This window comes from Gossypium arboreum, chromosome 7 (assembly GCF_025698485.1).
Source record: "Gossypium arboreum isolate Shixiya-1 chromosome 7, ASM2569848v2, whole genome shotgun sequence".
Classification (NCBI taxonomy): domain Eukaryota; kingdom Viridiplantae; phylum Streptophyta; class Magnoliopsida; order Malvales; family Malvaceae; genus Gossypium; species Gossypium arboreum.
In genome coordinates, this window is record NC_069076.1 from 104,932,214 (window position 1) to 104,951,883 (window position 19,670).

Consider the following 19,670-nt stretch of genomic DNA (forward strand, 5'->3'; position numbering starts at 1 on the left):
TTAAGTGAAAAGAAATTCTTATGGGAAAGTTCCAGCCTCCGGTTATCTCATTCCGCCTTGGGCTCAATCCTTGGCTTTTGGATGATCCTTCTCGACTCGAGTAAGCCAGCTATAGTGGAAGAGGACGCCTACGACCACCAGTTCCAAAGATTAGACTTACGATTTTTAGGGAACCTGACTCTAGCCAGTAATCTATGCTAGATCAATGCTTCTCAATGGCGAATCCCACGCCATTTTGTCTCTTTGGCTCGCCAACCTCTGACGCAGTAAGTTAACGAACCGACTATGCAATCCTTCCAAAACATACAAAGCGGCCGCCTTTGCATATGCTTTGAAAAGCTTACTTCTTAAGGGCCATGGACGGAAGCGTCACCAGTAGTCTGAGAAACGATGAATACTTGGCGAGAAGGCTAAGTACAGATTCTAGGCCTCAAGAACCCTTTTTGGTGAAATATTGACAACTTTTGGCTATAAGGGTTTTTTAGTGGCTCATGATAATGAAGGGAAAGCAAATAAATAAAAATATGGAAAAAGAAATTTTATTGAAAAGAAATATGAAAGAACAAAAGACTTTTGGGGGAGAGTGTTTACAGAAAAAGATCCTCCCAAATAGAGTCACTTCACCCCCTATTTATAGTGCTAGGGAGATAGTCTAATTGAACTTAAATTCTAAAAAGATAAATACATTTAATTAAAGATAAACAAAGATAATTAAAATAAAATCCTAAATTTGAATAATCCTAATAATTATCTTAATATTAATTATCCTAATAGAATAAAAGAAAATAGAGTCTTCCAAAATAAAATCTCTTCTATTTGCTTTTAAGTCCTTGTGCCTTCCATGTTCGCACTTTTGGCACCATATTTGTCCCACGTTGCATATTGGCCCATTTAATCTCCAAATTGACGCTTTTTCCCTTGAATTTACTTTTCACCTCCAATTTAGTCCCTAAAAGATAAAAAGACATAAATAGCTCAAATTAGTAGGCTCAAGCTCAAAATAAACACATGATTAATATATAAAAACACGTCATTTTAGAGTATTATCAGGGACCTATATATCCTTCAACACCATGCAGAGCACTTCTTTCTCTTTCTTCGACATTGCAAAAATAGAAGGCAGCATACGATATTTCCCATTCGAAAGTACTTGAGGATGAAGATCATGCTGAATTCCCATGTCAACTAAATCAAGTCAACTCTGAAAATTGTCTTTCGATTTTCCATCGACATTCAAAATTGTCCCAATGATGTTCTCGCAAAAAAAAATAAGTCATATAACCAAAAAACTTTAACATTATTTTAAATAATAGTATTTTAATTTTTTCATTTTTAAAAATATTTTTCTATGTTTTTACTTTCAAAATTTTTCTCTTGTGTTATTATTTTTTGAAGAATTTAAATATTCAATTAAAAACAAATTATATTTTAATTAATATAAATAAACTAGTTAAATAATAAATAGACAGATAAAATATTATTTGTGGTGTTTTTCAGAAAGCCCCGCTAATGCTTATCTATAGCGGCGTTTTTCAGAAATCGCTGCTAATACCACTAAAGCAACATAAAATGATGTCGTTGTGTTTAATTTTTTTGTGGCGTTTTTTAAAAAGTGGCACTAATGGTCGACCTATAGCGGAGTTTTTTTGGAAAGCATCGCTAATGCTCGGCTTATAGTGGCGTTTTTCAAAAAGCGCCGCTAATGCCACTAAAGCTCAACATAAAATGATGGCGTTGTGCTTAATTTTTTTGTGGCGTTTTTCAGACAGCGTTGCTAATGGTCGACCTATAGCGGCGTTTTTTGGAAAGCGTCGCTAATGCTCGATCTATAGCGGCGATTTTTCAAAAAGCGCCGCTAATGCTCGACCTATAGCAGTGTTTTTCAAAAAGCGTCGCTAATGCCACTAAAGCTTAACATAAAACGACGGCATTGTGCTTGATTTTTTTTGGCATTTTTCAAAAAGCGCCGCTAATGGTCGATCTATAGCAGTGTTTTTTGAAATGCGCAGCTAATGCTTGATCTATAGTGGCGTTTTTCAAAAAGCGCCGCTAATGCTCAATCTGTAACGGTGTTTTTTATTCAAACGCCACTAAAAACCTGTTTTGCTATAGTATAAAAACTAGTTATTAGATAGATTAGCACGCCAGCAAGGTTAACTGAACAATTAAAATTAATTTTTAGACAGATCAACATACTGGCAAGGTTAACCAAACAATTAAAACTAATTATTAGACAGGTCAGCATGCCAACAAGGTTAAACAAATAATTAAAACTAGTTATTAGACAGATGAGCATGCTAGCAAGGTTAACCAAACAATTAAAACTAGTTATTAGACAGATCAACATGCCAGCAAGGTTAACCGAACAATTAATAAGCATAAACCAACAAGCTAGTTGTTAGATAGATCAGCATGCCAGCAAGGATAACCAACCAATAAACTAATTATTAGACAGATCAGCATACCAACAAGGTTAACTGAGCAATTAAGAGGCATGAATTGAGTAGCTCTTCTTCTCCATAGACTCTCGATTACTTGACAGTCAATACATCATTTGTTGACTTCCGTATTAAAAAAGCATCTCAAAACATAAGTTGAAATCTCCTTTTTTAACTCACCTTTACCTTCCAACACCTTATCTGTATCAAATCATCAAAAGTGCATCAACAAATTCAATTAATGAAAATTAAGTAACAATCCCCATAAGGACCAAAAAAGAAACCTAATCAAAGTTTGCTCGCAAGCTGAAATTATACATTTGGCCCACTTTATTTGCTTAATAGAAAACCCACCAATGAAATTACATAATTCATTCAACTTATTGGGAAAAGAAAGTAAAAATAAAATTAGGCAAAGAAGCAATCATAGCCATTTATTTGTCGTGCAAATGTATTTTTGGTCCCTTTGATCATTTTAGTCATTGTATTTTTTTCAGAATTTGAGATTTAATTTCTTTTACTTTTTCAACTTAACATGTTTATTTTTTTGTCAATAATATGCCACGTTTTATGAGGATAGTCTAATCAACATGTCAATTTGACAAATTTTGTTGAAAAATACTAATAACATTAATGATTGGTCTGAGATTTTTAAATAAAAAAAGTAAGTGGACTTGATTTTTAATTTTTTAAATGCAGAGACTAAATTCCAAATTTTGTCAAAGTGTAAGGACTAGCAATATATTTCAACAATTTCAGTTTCTCAATTCAAGAATTGCATATTAATTATGGTTCTACTTTTTTACTATTATAATGTTATTAATAGTTCAAAAATTGACTACACCATTAGTTAATTGTATAATTGAATAAAAGTAAAAAAATTCCAAGTGGTCACTTCAATGACAACAACTAACAATGTTATCAACTTGAACCGTCTAATAATATTAGTAAAGAGACTAAATTATATCAAATTAAAATAGAAAGATTAAATCCTACATTTCAACATAGTAAAGAGACTAAAACCAAAATTTGACCAATTTATGTAAAGACAAATGTTTAACAGTTAAATCAACAAAATGATTTATGAATATAAAGCTGTTGATCTTTCAAAGAATGGAAAAGGTAACAATGAACAAACAGTATTAAGCAATTGGATTTTGCCTATACAAATTACATGTAGTATAATGTTCCTCTATAATTTTTCAACAGAATAAAAAAAACTGTGTGAATTATTATAAATATGTCCCCTAATGGAAGAAATTTTGGAAAACATGTAGGGGGTAAAAAAGAAATATTCATTTTTTTCAGCTTTTTACTCAAACCAACTGGTTATCACTGCAAGACAAGTGAAACTTTTAGGGAGTTTTTTATAAAAAAAAAAAATTAAGAACATGAATCTTGTTCATCATGGCAAAGTTCCTTCCTTAATTTCCTCGAGAAAAGTCGACAAGCATCCATACTAAGATCAATGGCGGCCGACAGTGCAATAAACAGTGCAGCATCAGCCATGCATGTAACATGTTGGATCCCAACTTGTACCATTGGTTTGCTAACTTTGCCTTCACCTTCAACGGTTGAACCCATAACAAAACCCTTAATAGGTGACCTCGAACTCGTCGATGCTGCCGAATCGGATTTCGATACTCTCCGATCAATGCAAAATAAGCCACCCTTTTTCACGCTCATTGTAGCTTCGGCAATGGGGACGCCGTTACTAGGGCCATTGTCGGTAACGAGCTCGAATTTATAGCCCAAGCCATCAACAGGACCACGTTCCCTCCACGCCTCAAGACGACCCCATGGTTTCCAGCTGCTGACGGAAAAGCCGTGTGGGCGAAGGATTAACCACGCCCCGGGGTTGGACCTCGAGACGCGATCGGTTCCAGGGGAAGGCACAAAGGGAGTGATCATCGAGGCGGCTGCGACCGGAGAACCGGATAGATCATATATCATTACCATCCATCCTTTCCTTTCCCTCCCTTGCCTTTCCTTTTCTCTTGCTAATGTTCTCATCCATCCTCTATTCTTGTTGGAAAAATTGGGTGGGAGAGACCTGATTAATTAAATACATAATTATATGTAATCAACATTAAATGTTTGAGCACATGGAAGAGAATCAATGGTGGTTGCATTGTGACAGATAACAATAGGTTTGACCCAAATTAAGCATGAGACTTTATTCTCCAATGGGATTAAGTATCTAATAGGGGATTTTATTCTACAATGAGATTTATTTATTTTAATTAAAATTGAAATTCATAGTTGGTCAATGGCTAATATATTCAGCACTTAATCATCCAATAAATCAATAACTTTTTACTTTATTATCAAATTTTAAATTTAAATTTTAGTTTTTATATTTATAAATTAATTATTTTCTTCTTCAAAGCCTAAAATTAAATTATAATTTTTTGGGGAGAGGGCAAAGATAAGAAATTTATAATTATTTTTAACTTACAAACTTTATAAGACAAAATTTTATAGAAGGACTAAAATTAAAGAATAAAAGTTTAGAATACCAAAATACAAATTTATTTTTGTATCAACTTAAAATTTTATATTTTAGAAGAGTAGATGTTTTGAGGAAAAAATCAAGTTGGTATTTAACATAAAGAGTTAATTTATTTTACTATTTTAATTAACTAATAATATTATAAAAGTATTAGATCAAATTACGTTAAATTAAAATATGGAGTACTGAATTCTAAATTAGAAAAAAGTTTGACGCTCATTTTAGCATACTGTCCTAGAGAAGGGACTAAAATGTACCGTGCTATAGTGGAAATGGAAACAGAGTAACTTACCGCGATCTTGACCGGTCCGCGCTAAACTTGCAACTGAAAACCGGTTGACTAATGTTGCCTTGAATTTGAAACACGACGGGGCTACATTCCGGTTCTCCGCCGAACTGGAAAACGAACCGAGGATCCAGTTCGGTTCTGACCGTTAAGTGAAGCTTAGCGGAGGGTTTTTCATGATCGTTGCCGAGTTTCATCCACCCATCTTGAAACACTGCCGGTCTAGTTTGCGACACTCCCAAGTGGACCGTAACCTGAACCGAACCGACCAACTTCCCACTGTTGACACCGCAGGAGCGACCCATACGCCCGGTAAATACCTCGACACATAGCGTCACAGGCTTGCCGGAGACACGGCGGAGCGTTAGAGCGTCGAGGTGGAAACCAGCGGCGGAGGTGGAAGATTCAGGGGGAGAATCACCGGAACCATTGCTGAGTGGCAACAAAGCCGTTTGAGACTGGAAGTTTTTGAGCCTGAGCTTGCAGAAACACGGTGTCGTCGTTGGGTAAACGCCACCACTGGCGACGGCGACTGGTTTTGTGGGTTGCGGCAGTTTTAAAGCTAATGATTCGATGATCAAACGAAGGAATGGACATGGATCCATAGTGTAAAATTTGCCTTTTTTGATGGGTTTTCTCTTAAAAGAACATCTACGTTGAGAGTGACGAGCTGTTAATGGAGGGAATAGTGGATTTTCATGGTTGATTTGACCCAAATGATTCTTTTTCAAGTCTATGGGTGTTTATATAATGTGTTGCTTGGCTTTGAAATTTGCTAATAAATATGGTAACTTTTAAAAAAATTCCAAATATGGTAATAGAGAAAAAAATTTAATGACTAATTTGGCAATACAAACAAGAAAATGTGATTTCATATTTGTAACAGATTCATGTTAGATTTCGATTAAATCAGGTCCAGTCATATCGGATTTTAAAATAAGGGGTAAAATTTTATTAAAATTTGTGTAATTTAAATCTCGTTTAATTTAACTTGAAAAGTTTAAAGTACAACTCACTTGTTAAAAAAATAAAATTGAGAGGTAAAATTGGGGATATGTGGGGCGAAAAGTCCAAGGGTCAAAAACCTTATCCGTATAGGATTATGGGTCATTTAACCCTTAAATTTTACGTATAGTCGAAAACCTCTTATATTTTAATTTTTTAGCATTAGTAAATTTCTCTTCTTCTGCTCTTTGTATTTGAATAAAGGACAAAACTTGTGTATTGAATACTTAAATCTAAAATCCACAATGCCTAATTTTATGTGTCATGGGTCTTGAGTTAAAGTCTTATAATTTACTGTTGATATATATGAGTTTTAATCTAACTAGTCTAATTTATGCTGTAATAATGCAACTATTTTAATAATTGGTTTTTGGTTCGCTAATTATCAATAAATCTAATTAGAAAATTCATTTCTCACAAAAGTCTTCTAATTTTAATAATATTAAATAAAATTATTTCTTCTTTCATTTGTCTTCTATTAAGCTTTATAATTACAATTTTTAATGTCTAAAAATAAAATTTAATATTTAATTTAAATTTTAATATTGATTTTATGAAAATTCATAATTAATAAATAACATTTATTAAAATAACTTTAAAATTAAATTAAATCACATTCATTAGATTATATTTGATAAATTAATATAACATTTATTCTATTAATAAAATCATGAAAAATTTAAACTTAATGATATTAGTAATTAATTAAAAATAAATAGATTTATCTCGAGGTAAATTGCGGGGACCGTGACAGCTGGGAAAAGGCTGTCACCACGTTGTCATAAAAATGGAGGCTAAGCTGAGCTGGACTTGGAATGGGGGTGGCAGGATTTTGTCTTCAACCTTTTCCATTACATATTAGCGGCTTACACATTGTTGACGTGGCATTCTCTGGCGCTTCTTCATCTTCAAAGTCCCCGTTTTTGGTCGGCTCCATTTGGCGGCGCTAAAACAACTATTGTTTTCGGTTTAATCCCAGTTTTAGTCCCTTTGCTATGTTGAAATTTAATATTTAATCTCTTTACCATATATGACAACGGATTGGATATTTAAAATTTGAATTAATTATATTAATTAAATAATTCGTCAAAGATTTGAGTTTGTTAAGAAATAAAGTAAATGATGAATCCGAAAATAAATCAGATTCAAATATACCCATGATATGTACAAATTATTTTGATTTAAATAAATTTACTATTTTTATCAAAAGAAAAATATATCAAATTAAAGAAAAAAAGATTAGATTTATATATTCCTTACACGAATTTTTCGGTACTAAACAATTAGAGGATTAGTATTTACATAGACAGTAAGAACATACCCACACTATATACGTATACATTGCGTCCAAAGAAAGTTGTCCAATTAAATGCTTACCATTTATTCTTTCAGAAACTCGAACTCAGGTTGGTTCCATGAGTGAACTTTCTTTTACTATTACGCTAATCACTAAAATTCATTTACTTTTATCCACCTTAAACCTATATTTTCTCAAATCATCCACTAATTCGATTTAAAAAAAATCATTTTTTATTAAATTATTTTATCTTGAATTATCCATGTTGAGATGAATGGAACAAAGTGATTGAGGGGGGTATGGGATATGGGATATGGGGCCTTTGTATTTATGGGGTGACCTGACCCTAGGAGGCATGGCATGGATACCCCCATTGTTTTTAATACCCTCTCTATCATTTCTTTGTCTTTGTTTCGATGAGTCAAAGATCAAATCTTTTATTTTAATTTTTATCAACGAAAATTTTTTAATTTAAATTTAAATAATAATTATAATAATACTCAAATTTAATATAAATAATAAATAATTTTTAATTTTAAATATTATAAAATTACAAATATCTAACTCGATCTTATCCACGCAAAAAAGTGAATTGGTCAAGGTCTATAGATTATAACATCTTCCCTAGAGAAATTAGTTTGGAGAGGAGGGTCTACCTAACATACTACAAATATATATTCAGATTGTTTCAAAGAGCTACATTCAATTCATGTTCCAAAATTCATATTTTAAAATAAATTAAATTTTTATTTTTTATTAAATTAATAATGGTAATTCAAGTTGCATTCAACTTATCATACCACTATCTGTATAATGCCCGCGTGGCAAAATGATAGCATTGGTTGTTTCTTGGTGGAATAGTGCTTGGATCAAGACTAAGGGGTTAGTTTGGGGTGAATGTATGATTGTAATTTCGGGATTAGAATTTTATTCTCATAAATTGTATGGTTTTAAATAGATTTTTAGATTTAAATTTGTTCAAATCAATTTGATTGTTGAAAAGTGAGAATTTATAAAAAATATTTTAAGACATCGAGATAAAGTGAAAGTAAACTTGAAAAAAGAAGAAGCTACAAGTGAACAGAAAAGTAACACACACCAAGTGTTAGAGTTTAACATTTATTTATAGTTGAGCTCCCCAAATCCATTGGTACAATTTAAATTCTATTGACAGTCGAGATCAAAGCCTATCTACAAGTTGAGAGTTCTAAGGGATTTAAAATCTATACAATTTTATTCATTTGGATTTACAATATTCACCATGATAACTCTAGTTTTACTGGAGTGTTTTATTGGGCCACCAAAGCTTCAAGTCGATGGGCTTCTTCACATGTTCTACAAATCGGGCCAATTCAATTGGATCAAATGAACGACATTTAATCAACTGACTTCTATGAGATGTTTTGTGTGCATTCGTTATGGGTTTTAATCCACAGCTCGTGACACTAGGAGTTAAATTGTATTTTATTTTTTATTTAAAAAATAAATTAATCTATTTACATTAGATTAAATAACAAATGGGTCGTTACAATCAATATTTCATTAATTTTTATTGTTGAAAATTGAAGTGGCTGACAGAATAACAATGTTGTTGGGAAAAATATTATTGCTTGTTTCGTTTCCGCTATAACGAAATTGATTCTCTACTTGGGCCTTGAATAAGTTTTATTTGTGCTGAGTTTGGCCAACTTGAATGTGGCATATTTGACAAAACTAGAAGCATGGGTCAATGGAATACTTAGAGGTGGATGGATAAGTTTGAAAGTCTTTTGATCTCTTGATAAAGTTTTGAAGCAGTTTAGATATTGATTTATAAAGATTTTTAGGTGATAAATTATTAAAATAAATTATAAACACCATAACTGAACACACAGTTACTATATATATAATCACCGAGAAGAAAAATAAAGATTAAGTAAAGGAAAAATAAAATGAAGAACAAGAAACCGCCGAAGCCACTGAGCCTCTTTCCTCCAAATCCAATGCCAGAACCTAATTTCTTGTAAGTTCTTTTCTTTTTCTTCTTTTTTATGTAACCAAATTTTGAGATCAAAAGATTCGTTTTTTATTCATTAAAAATAGGTTCTTGAAATCAAAGTTGAATATTTTATTATTGGTTTATGGTTTCCATTACATGGTGAATGTTAATTCGTTTTTTTTTAGCAGGACGGTACGTTGGACACTTCATGAACTTGATGATGAGCTTCTAATTCGGGATCCTGCGCCTTTCATTTCCACTGAAAAAGAATCCCCAGTAAGTTTCTTGAACTCAATATAGCAACGTTATAAAATCTTGGGGGTGTCAAATTGTAATTTTACCTTGTTTATAACTTTATAGTTTCTAGAATGACTAAATGGAAATTTTTACCATTTTGGGGCCAAGTCGCTTTCTTTCTTGGAGGGTTACTATTGTTTTAACTTGTAGTAGTTAACTAGTTGTGGTGACAAATTGCAAATTTACCGTTGTATCAGTTTTTCTAGAAGTACTAAATGGAAAATTTACCGTTTTGGGGGGCTAAGTCCCTGGTGGGGGCTGTTTTCTTTCATTTGTGTTATTTAACTTTTATTATGAACTTGTAGTAGTTAACTAGTTCTGATATAACAATCCTATAGATGGAAGATAATGTTTCTTGTTGGATTTACTTTGAGCAGCCTTTTGATATAAAAAAGCTTGATCTTGAATTCTTATTGGAAGACCTCGAGACCGTCAAAGTTATCGGCAATGGCCGTGGAGGTCCGGTACAACTTGCTCGCCATATATGGGATGGAAAATTATATGCCTTGAAGGTAAGCTTTTAGAATCATTTCAATTGCTTGTGCCCCAAGCTTCACTCGAACTCACACCCTTATGAAGCCTACAACATCATTGGTACCGGTCGAGCTAATATACTGAGTCTGCATTGCAGGTTATAAAAATGAACTTACAAGAAGAGGAGATTCTTAAACAATTCGTGCAGTATCTTAAAATAAACAAGGCATCAAAATGTTCGAATGTCGTGTCTTGCAACCATTCATTCTATCACAGAGGAGACGTATTTCTTGTATTAGACTACATGGACCGGGGATCTTTGATCGAAGTGCTCAGACAAGTTAACACTATACCCGAACCGTTTATTGCTGTTGTGTGTGACCAGGTCCTACAAGGTCTTGTCTATTTGCACCATGAAAATCATGTAATACATGGTCACATAAAGCCGTCTAATCTACTGGTAAACCGAAATGGAGAAGTGAAGATTGCTGATTTTGGTCTTAGTACATTGGTAGCTAGCTCAATGGACCAGACAGATACATTTGTTGGGACTGATAACAACTACATGTCGGTAAGTGTGTTGTTTGTGATTCGATTCGGCATCATCGTATTTTTATCGTAATCATCTTGTTGTTTCCCATTTATAGCCAGAGAGAATTAGTGGGAGCACTTATGATTATAGCAGCGATATTTGGAGTTTAGGCATGGTAGCGCTCGAGTGCGCCATCGGACGTTACCCGTATAAGCAATCGGAAGATCCGCAAACTTGGCCTAGCATTGATGAGCTTTTGAAGACAAATGCTCCACCAAATGAGTTCTCTTCAGAGTTCTGTTCATTTGTCTCAGCCTGGTAAATACCTGCACTTAACAATTGTTTCCCTGTTAGGATTTGAACATTTTTTTGTCCAAGTTAGGTCCAGAAATTGACAATTATTCCCATATTGAGACTTGACTTTTTTTTTGGTTTATATGAAGAATTAAAATTTGGTTTATTGTGATCATAAACATTGATTCTATTTTTGCCTTTTCAATGTTTTTAGCCTACAGACAAGCCCTGAAAAGAGAGCATCATCTTTGGACCTCTTGGTAAGTTTCCCCCATGGTTTTCTTTTACCACCAAATTCTTTGTAGGAAATTCCATTTTTACCCTCCAAAACTATGATTCTGTCTTTTTTTTTTATTTGCAGAGTCACCCCTTCATCAAAAAGTCCCAACACTTCAACCTTGTGTATTTTGTAGGTTGGCTGGAATCTCCATTGAATTACCCAAGACGAAGATAATTTTTTGTCTTTTGTTACAAAAACATGTTTTGATCCTAAAATTGATTTGGTCCTTAATCATTCTTCACCTTGTTCAAAACCCAAGAGTTCATAGGTCTAAGTTGGTCTAATTTGAAATACATCCATATACGATAGCAATACTTTAAGAGAGTTTGATTTTTTGTTCTAGTATAAATTTTATTTAAATATCATCTCGATCTGAATAACTAGGAGTGTTCACTAAAAAAAAGAAAATCATGTATTTGGGAGCAGAGGTGGATGGATGAGATAAACCAATCAGATCTATGGGTACTAAAGCAATAGCTGAAAAGGGTTGATTAAGGGGTCCAAATTCCAATGCTGTGGGCACTAAAAACAGGATAAGGCTTACCCACATATACATGTGGTGGCCTCTCTATTGCCCCATCAATTATATATATATTTAGATTCTACTGTAACGAGATTTCGTTAAATTTTTTAAATTAATTGATGAAATAAAAAATAATCAAATCACAATTAATATTATTAATTTACAAATTTTACCCAATTCAATCGATTAAGAGAAATAATTGATTTTAAGTTATCAATATTTTATCTTTTAATTTTATTAAAAAGAATTTTATAAAATTCCATTATAATAAAATCTCACCACCCAAAATTTTAATTTATAAAATTCGAATTTAAAATTTTATTTAAGCGACATTAAATATTTCCCTTTCGATTGAACAAGTAATTATAAAAATAAGATAAAAAGATACCTTATTTCCTAATCATGATACGTTCGAAACAGTACCTTCTTATCTTTTATTCCTAACTTTTCAATTTGTTGGTCCACTCCATTTCTAAAAGCAACAATGATAATAAATATTTTTTATTAACTTTATTATAGATTTTATTATATTTTTTATTTTGATATAATATTTAAAATTTATTAATAGTTCCTCCTCAATTTATAAGTAGTATGATAATACGTTTTATCGCACTTAAATTTATATTTTTTGTATTAATAATAATGTTTATATCGATTAAATTAAAACTTAATTGATAATATAATAAATATCTTAAAAAAAAACTCATCCATTCAATACAGAAAAGAAAGTGATCTCCTTTACTTTTTCTTTTCTCTTTTCAAGATAAAATTATAAAAATTACTTAAAATACACACTAAATTTAACATGGTTTCTTAAAGAATATAGTAGCTGCTGAGCAGCCTTTGCTTTTTGACCATAATAAAATTAGCTGTTCCAAAAATAGAATGCATTTTTTAAACAATCTCTTTATTTTTATAATTTTATTATTAGGTAGGGGTAAAGTTAAAAATTTTAATTTGGAAAGTCGAGATAAAATTATAAAATTTTAAAGGGGTTAAGGTTAAATTTTTCTTTGTGTTAATATGCTTAAGTTACATTGTTTATATTTTTAGAGGGGCCACAAATGGAACTTTTCTTTTTTATTCAAAAGTTACAAAACTTAATTTAAATGATTTATATTCTGAGAGGGGTTAAAGAAAAAATTTCCCATTTAAGCAAAGAGGGTCGACGCCGACCAGTTCCGTAGCTTCGCCACTATTAGTAGGTTTGAATTAATAATAATATTAACTACTTGTCATCAAACTAATATCACTATTATTGTTTATTTTTATTTTTATTTTGTAAGAAAGTAATCAACAAAAAAAATCCAAGTTAATAGTATTTTATCAGTTTAGACTTACGACCAATATTACAAAAGTAGAGAATCTAAATTATGTTAATTTAAAGGGCTTAAACCCAAATTTTAGTATAGTGGAGGGACTAAAAATCATAATTAAACCTATTTTGAGAGCAAAGTGAGGGTTTGGGGATTGAATTGTTTAACCATTAAAAGCAAAAGATGAGGAAAACAAGGAGTAGTGGTAAAATTAAAGACACCCCAAAACCTTCAAAAAGAAAAATCTCCCTAAAATCAATTGGAATTAGGGTTCTTATGATTACCAATATATATGCAAGATACACAAAGATTCCCTTGTACAATGTGGAATGCCTTGAGATCTTAAAACATGTAACATATGTCATAGCTTTTTGAGGCAAAGTTTCTCAAGACAATGACCTAATTTTCGGCCAAAATGGTGATTCAGATATGGATATGGCCTTCAATTTTAAACCTTATCCAATCTTCTAGTATTATATGGGAAAAATTAAAATAAAAAGAAAAAGAAAAACTATAATAAATTTAGACCATAAGGAGACGATAATGACAAATCTTTGAATAAAAAAAAGTACAATAGGATAATACATATCTATATATCTATATATATATATATATATAGATATTCTCCCTCCTAGAATATCATATATAGGGTTTTTCAAAAGCAAAATGGGTGAGATATTTGGAGATATGAAAATGAAGAAAATGGAAAGTGATGAATCCTCCTTTGAAAACTCCATTAATGCTTCAATAGCTTCTTCATCAGACTTGGTTGATGATGCTACATCTTCTGCATCATCATCGAATGGGCCACTTTATGAGTTATCTGAGATGATGGCTCAACTACCTATCAAGTAAGCATCATCATACATGCATGCATGCATCTATTTTGCCCCCATGTTTAGGTTGATTAATTGTTTATATATGTATTTGTAGGAGAGGGCTATCAAAGCATTACTGTGGGAAATCACAGTCATTCACATCGCTAGCAAACGTGAAGAGCATTGAAGACCTACCAAAGAAAGTAGTTCATGTAAGAGCTAAGATGATAAAATCATGCAAGAGCTATGGATGGGGATTAGATGGTCATCATCACCATAACAAGGTGTATTATAGCCCTAAGGCTACCATATCAAAGAAGGGTTCAAGTTCAACAAGGGTTTGTTTTATGTCTTCTTCTCTAGCTACCTAGTAACCTATATAGTGATTAATATGTGAATTTTATAAACCTAGCTAGCCCTTTTTGAGTAACATACCATTTCGAGGGGTTCTTTTTCTTTGGACTATGGTTTCATGGAAATATGAATATGGGAGGTTATATTTAAAGCAATTAAATTGTTGTTGTTGACAGGACGAAGCCAAAGTTTATCTAAATTATAAATTTTAAAAGGATTAAATTAACTCTATGAGATAAAGATTAATTTTAGTCAATTATTTACCATATTGATATTTTTCATTAAAATTTATCTATTTCATAATAGTGTGAGTTTGGATAGGTAACTAAGTACTGTTCATTTAATATATTTTTATCTTATACTACAGTATTATTATAATATCTAATCTTATTATTACTACTAATTTTATATTAATTACAAATAAATATACTGTTTATCTAAACGCATCCTAAATAATACCATAATAATCTAAATTTATAAATGTTATAGAAAACACTTTGGAAAAAAAACCCATTTATATTGCTTTTATACTATTTTAATGTGGTCCCCAAAGTTAACCAGGTGTACGGGTCAGATCAATCAGGGACCTAATTCTTCCACGTGGTCTCATCTCCGACAAAAGAAAAACCATTATTAATTTACAGTGTGATCTTACCCATTCACAAATCCTCCAATTACAAGCTCTATATAAACTTCCATTACCTCCGAAAAACCACCGGTTCACGCCATAAGTAATCCAAAAGAAATCGGTTCGAATATAATTTGAAATTTGAAAAACTGGTAGCCGGAGTTGCAGAAAAGATGAAGAATACCGGAAAGAGTAGCAAAGGTGCCGGAAAATCGTCGGACGTGAGGAAAGATAGGAGATCTGGTACTGGAACGATTGGATCACCAAAGAAAGGAGGTCATGGCGGGAAGTTTACTTGGGCCGGAGATGGCTTTTCGCCGGCTGAGATTGGAGTTGAGAAACAGGTTTTTGATGTTAAGGATCCTAACTTTGAAGATCCTGATGAAATCGTGAATGATAAGTAATTGTGTTGTCTATGATGGTAGTGTGAGATCGTTATTATTATCATCATCGATCGTTGCCTTTGGTTTTTTTTTTTCTTAATCTAGTTTTTATGATGAGATCATGAAAAATGTTTATGAATAAATTTGTAGAAATTGCGGTTTTAATTGTTGATGTTTGCTTCTACTTTTTTTAATGATATTATCTTAGCTAAATCGTGAAAGAAAACTTTTGTAAGATGTTTAAAATTGATGTGGTTTTGATTTGGATGGTTTCTGGAAATAGTGTACTGTCTAAATTGAGTTTTGAAGGTCTGAATTTTCCCGGGAAACAAACAAATCCAGAGAGTTGTATAGAGAGAGGAGATAAGGTTTAGTGTACCTTGATCTCTGCATTTTCCTGTGAATCAAATAAACTTTAAGAAATGTAAATTAAATTTATGATTTTCTTATTTTAATTTGTAATTAATTTTAATTTTATATGACGTAAAGATAAATATTTTGAACTTAAAATATTGAAAATAATTTTAAAATGTTATAAATTTTTTTATTTATTTAAAAATAAATTTTAAAATTTATCAAATAATATTTAAAATTCAGAAAATTAAGTATTTTGTCAAATGAAGTCTACATTATTATAGTCAGTTCAAAAATTTTAAAAAATATGCTATTGATTAAAAAATTTTATCACTTAAAACTCAAATAAACTTAAAATATAAAAATTATCAAAATATAATTTTAGTTGAGTGGTGGTAAATTTTTATTGATTGTTTTAAAATAAAAAGTAAAATATTTTTAAATAATATAAATTATTTATTTAAAAATGGAAAAATATTAAAATAATGTTTTAATTGATTTAGGACACGAGTGTTAGGTTGTTGTTGTTTTTTTATTGCATTTTATTTATTTATTTATTGGATTAGATCATTGTCGATTGGGTTTACAAATAGGGTTAAAAATATGGTATTTGGGCCAGTATTTTATCAATAACCCAATGAGTATAAGCAACCCAATTTTGATTTCCGATTCAACAATGGATTTTTTTAACTTGTTGAGTTGCCAATTCAACTTTGGTTCAATCTGATTTCAACATCATTGGTTCATCTTTCACCGCATTGAATTTTTAATCTAAATTCACAGTTGAACCGTGTCGAATCTCTAAATGGTAAAGCTAAATGGGAAAGCCAAGCTATTCCAACATAGTATTCTGCTTCCACAAAACTCCTTCATTACATGACCATTACATAAGTTTCAAATAAACGTGACTTTTTTACCTTTTTTTTTTTTTACGTAAAATAAAGGATAACTTTCACTTATATCAAAATATGTATATCCTTAATAACTAAATATTAAGTGTTTTGAATAATAAAAAGCCCAAAACTTGCAAACATGAGTTAGATGGTTGATTTTCTTTTCAAATTATTATATGCTAACTTATATATATATATATATATATATAGCTTTGTCTTGTTACTTATTCTGTCACGTTGAGAAAATGTATGTAAGAGGGTTTAAATATAGCTTTACCTTTTATCTTCTTTGAATAATTGAAGTTAAGGTTTAACACACACGCTACTTACTTGGCTTGATCTGTGGTAACATGTACAATGCGTATTTTTTTAAAAATAATTTTCTTTTGTTCTTTTTAGAGAATCTGATCCATCAACAGAAAATTTGGTCAGTTTCTTTCAATTGCACCATGTGTGACACCTTACTGTTTTTGTCCTTGCATTTTTACCGTTTTGTTATTTCAGGAAACAATATAAATGGTTGATCCTCTTTCTCATTTTATACAACAAAAAGAGAATGCTTTCCTTTAATCATTTTTTCCGGTCGAGTATTCAACTCCTTTGAGAAGAGCTACTCTAATCGTTATTCCACCTTTTTTATTTGGGTGTACGAATATAGAAATAGTGTGTTAACTTTGAGAGGTGACATCCATTACTCAATTACACCGATCAAAATAAATTTTCTTCTAGGGCAATTGTTCTTCCACAGCATAGTGAATATTTTGTTATTTATTTACGCTCAATTTATTTTTTCAGATAGTGCTAACAAATTTATTTTACAAAGAGTATTTTTCTACCAATTGTAACTTATTCATGACTTATTTGTATAGTTACCTTTATAATTTGAAATGAGTTTTTGAAGTTTAGAGTTTCTTTTTCTTTCTTTGATTTAAAATAAACAAATTTAGAAAATTCTACCAATATAGGAAATACTTTCTACTTTTTTTCATATTGCTTTTTAAAATATTTACTAATATTAGGACTGCTTTCAACATAGAACATATTACTCAGTGAAAAAATAAAAATGGTTGAAAGTATTTTCAATTTTTTATACGTAGTAAGCTTTTGTCAATTTATATGAAATATTAGTCAAAACAACGAGCCAAATCAAAATTTAATTTGATGAAACCTTATAAGTTATATAATTCAATTTTTAAAAAAATTGATGAAATCGATAAATATATAAATTTTAATCATCAACTAAAAAAAAGAAATGTATGCTAAAAGTAGCAGGAAATGTATGCTACGAGCTTTGAATGTTTAAGTCAGAGTTCAAGTCATATTTTAAATGGATTTAATTTTTTCGTCTAATTTTATTTTTTGAATTTAATATTTTTATTTAAATCTTCTCAAATTTCGAGCGAGCCTCCGAACTTAGAGACGAATAATTCGAATCATGAACAAATATAATTTTAACCTTGATATTTTTGTTGGAATCTGTTAAAACTTAAAAGACATACCGGTAGAAAAGAATTATTTGTCAGCAAGACCAAGAATTATGAGTCAGCTGATAATAAAAGCATTCAATGTCACGGGAGTTCTTAAAGAAACATATGGTAAATTAATTCTTCTTCTTTGTTTTCCTAATTCCTAATAACTCCATGGCTTAGAATAGAAAGAAAGACACAAAACGGATTATAGAGCAGGACATAGTTAATGAATTTTTGCTGTTAAAAAGTTTGGTAGAATATTAATAAATTTACCCGTTTTGGTTGTTGAATTATTTAAAAGTTTTTGTTTATCATTGAATTCTTCGAATTTTTTTATTTAAATTATAGAGTTAAGGATTTGATGATTGGTATAGTAGGTCAATATTTATCGACGAGTAGAAGAATATATTTTAGATCTAAATCGATTTGATGATGAGTGTTGGATATCGAGGAAGAAAGTCGTTTAGATTTTAATTTGTAATTTTTTTTATATTCAAAGTTGTTTCATGAAAAAAGAAATGAACCTTAAAAGAGAAAGAGAAAATAGAGCTTTCAATTGATGTAGACAATGCGAATAGAAAATATCATATAACAATGATTAAATGAAAACTTTGGATCAGTTCAATGACTATTTTGTAATTTTTTGAAATTGAGTAATCAAAACATAAACTTATTAATACTTTAATGATCTTAGAACAAATTACTCAAAAAAATTTATCAACTTTTCTAAATTTTTAACTAACTTTTTAAATTATAAGTTCTAATAATATTTGTTCTTTTTAATATAATGTTTAAAATTATCCAGGTTGGGGTTCCTGTCAGTCCCCCTAAATTTGTCCCTGAATAGAAAGATAATGCACTTCAACGTACTCAAATTTATAATTCTTATATTGACAGTAATACAGATGCAAATAGAATTAAGAATATTTTATTAAAAAATATTTTTGTTTTCATTTATACCACGCGGATTAGATTTGATGGTCCATGCTATTTTCTTTCTTTCTCTCATTACGGAATGAATTTATCACGGAATGAATCAATGATTATATATGAATTGAGTTCTTTTAGCAGCAACTGAGCCTTACAGAAAATGCAGAGAAGTGGTACCCACCTCCAGATTCTGCAGCACAGAATGAGATTAAATATAGATATCATAGTCTGACTGTAAATAAATATATTAAGGAATTGTGAAACCCAAAACAACATCCTCTTTTTCTATCCATACCATCAACATCACCAAAATTCTAAAATCCAAACACAAACAACACCCTCTTTTTTTTAATGTATTTGTAGTTGTGAATAAGTTATTGCTCGAGTGGTAGTGGTTTTTTCTGTCAGAGTGAGAATATAAGTTAATGGTCGAGAAAAATTAAGTTTGACTTTAGATTTATAGATAATATTAGTATATATTATATTTGTTCAACTTAAGGAGGATTGATTCACATTATGAGTCTAAAATTTATCTAAATTTATCTATTTTTATAAATGATTAGTTCAAATCTGTTTTAAGCTCGTCCATATGAATTTTAATTTAATATT

At 30.7% G+C, this 19,670-nt stretch overlaps 4 protein-coding genes across 7 annotated transcripts; 3 read left to right on the forward strand and 1 right to left on the reverse strand.

Annotated features, from left to right (window-relative positions):
- Positions 1-3,567: 3,567 nt before the first annotated feature.
- LOC108467888 (uncharacterized) lies at positions 3,568-5,983 on the reverse strand. The gene is made up of 2 exons (XM_017768704.2): positions 5,243-5,983; positions 3,568-4,491 (listed from the first exon to the last, which is right to left on the reverse strand). Exons 1-2 carry the CDS (start codon positions 5,839-5,841, stop codon positions 3,822-3,824), a joined length of 1,269 nt encoding a protein of 422 aa, XP_017624193.1. The 5' UTR covers positions 5,842-5,983; the 3' UTR covers positions 3,568-3,821.
- A 3,237-nt stretch (positions 5,984-9,220) lies between these two features.
- On the forward strand, positions 9,221-12,019 carry LOC108484586 (mitogen-activated protein kinase kinase 6-like). Of its 3 annotated transcripts, none has more exons than XM_017788428.2 (7): positions 9,221-9,540; positions 9,702-9,792; positions 10,191-10,325; positions 10,445-10,858; positions 10,935-11,137; positions 11,328-11,373; positions 11,475-12,019. In XM_017788428.2, the coding sequence occupies exons 1-7, from the start codon at positions 9,470-9,472 to the stop codon at positions 11,565-11,567; spliced, it is 1,053 nt and encodes a 350-aa protein (XP_017643917.1). In that variant the 5' UTR covers positions 9,221-9,469; the 3' UTR covers positions 11,568-12,019. The 3 variants fall into 3 exon arrangements, with proteins under 3 accessions (XP_017643917.1, XP_052887180.1, XP_017643926.1); XM_053031220.1 differs by having other exon boundaries at positions 11,527-12,019; XM_017788437.2 differs by having other exon boundaries at positions 9,705-9,792.
- Positions 12,020-13,841: 1,822 nt separating this feature from the next.
- On the forward strand, positions 13,842-15,034 carry LOC108455218 (protein OXIDATIVE STRESS 3-like). Of its 2 annotated transcripts, XM_017753891.2 has the most exons (3): positions 13,842-14,083; positions 14,166-14,388; positions 14,966-15,034. In XM_017753891.2, exons 1-3 carry the CDS (start codon positions 13,899-13,901, stop codon positions 14,993-14,995), a joined length of 438 nt encoding a protein of 145 aa, XP_017609380.1. In that variant the 5' UTR covers positions 13,842-13,898; the 3' UTR covers positions 14,996-15,034. The 2 variants fall into 2 exon arrangements, with proteins under 2 accessions (XP_017609380.1, XP_017609321.1); XM_017753832.2 differs by lacking the exon at positions 14,966-15,034 and having other exon boundaries at positions 14,166-14,564.
- Positions 15,035-15,063: 29 nt separating this feature from the next.
- LOC108455371 (uncharacterized) lies at positions 15,064-15,695 on the forward strand. Its single transcript, XM_017753961.2, has one exon. It carries the CDS (start codon positions 15,206-15,208, stop codon positions 15,434-15,436), a length of 231 nt encoding a protein of 76 aa, XP_017609450.1. The 5' UTR covers positions 15,064-15,205; the 3' UTR covers positions 15,437-15,695.
- The last annotated feature ends 3,975 nt before the right edge of the window (positions 15,696-19,670 follow it).

Coding starts and splice junctions, on each gene's coding strand:
- LOC108467888 (XM_017768704.2), bottom strand. CDS start 5,841: ATGGATCCATGTCCATTCCTTCGTTTGATCATCGAATCATTAGCTTTA. Junction 4,492..5,242: donor GCGGACCGGTCAAGATCGCG/GTAAGTTACTCT, acceptor TTAATTAATCAG/GTCTCTCCCACCCAATTTTT.
- LOC108484586 (XM_017788428.2), top strand. CDS start 9,470: ATGAAGAACAAGAAACCGCCGAAGCCACTGAGCCTCTTTCCTCCAAAT. Junction 9,541..9,701: donor ATGCCAGAACCTAATTTCTT/GTAAGTTCTTTT, acceptor GTTTTTTTTTAG/CAGGACGGTACGTTGGACAC. Junction 10,326..10,444: donor GAAAATTATATGCCTTGAAG/GTAAGCTTTTAG, acceptor TCTGCATTGCAG/GTTATAAAAATGAACTTACA.
- LOC108455218 (XM_017753832.2), top strand. CDS start 13,899: ATGGGTGAGATATTTGGAGATATGAAAATGAAGAAAATGGAAAGTGAT. Junction 14,084..14,165: donor ATGGCTCAACTACCTATCAA/GTAAGCATCATC, acceptor ATGTATTTGTAG/GAGAGGGCTATCAAAGCATT.
- LOC108455371 (XM_017753961.2), top strand. CDS start 15,206: ATGAAGAATACCGGAAAGAGTAGCAAAGGTGCCGGAAAATCGTCGGAC.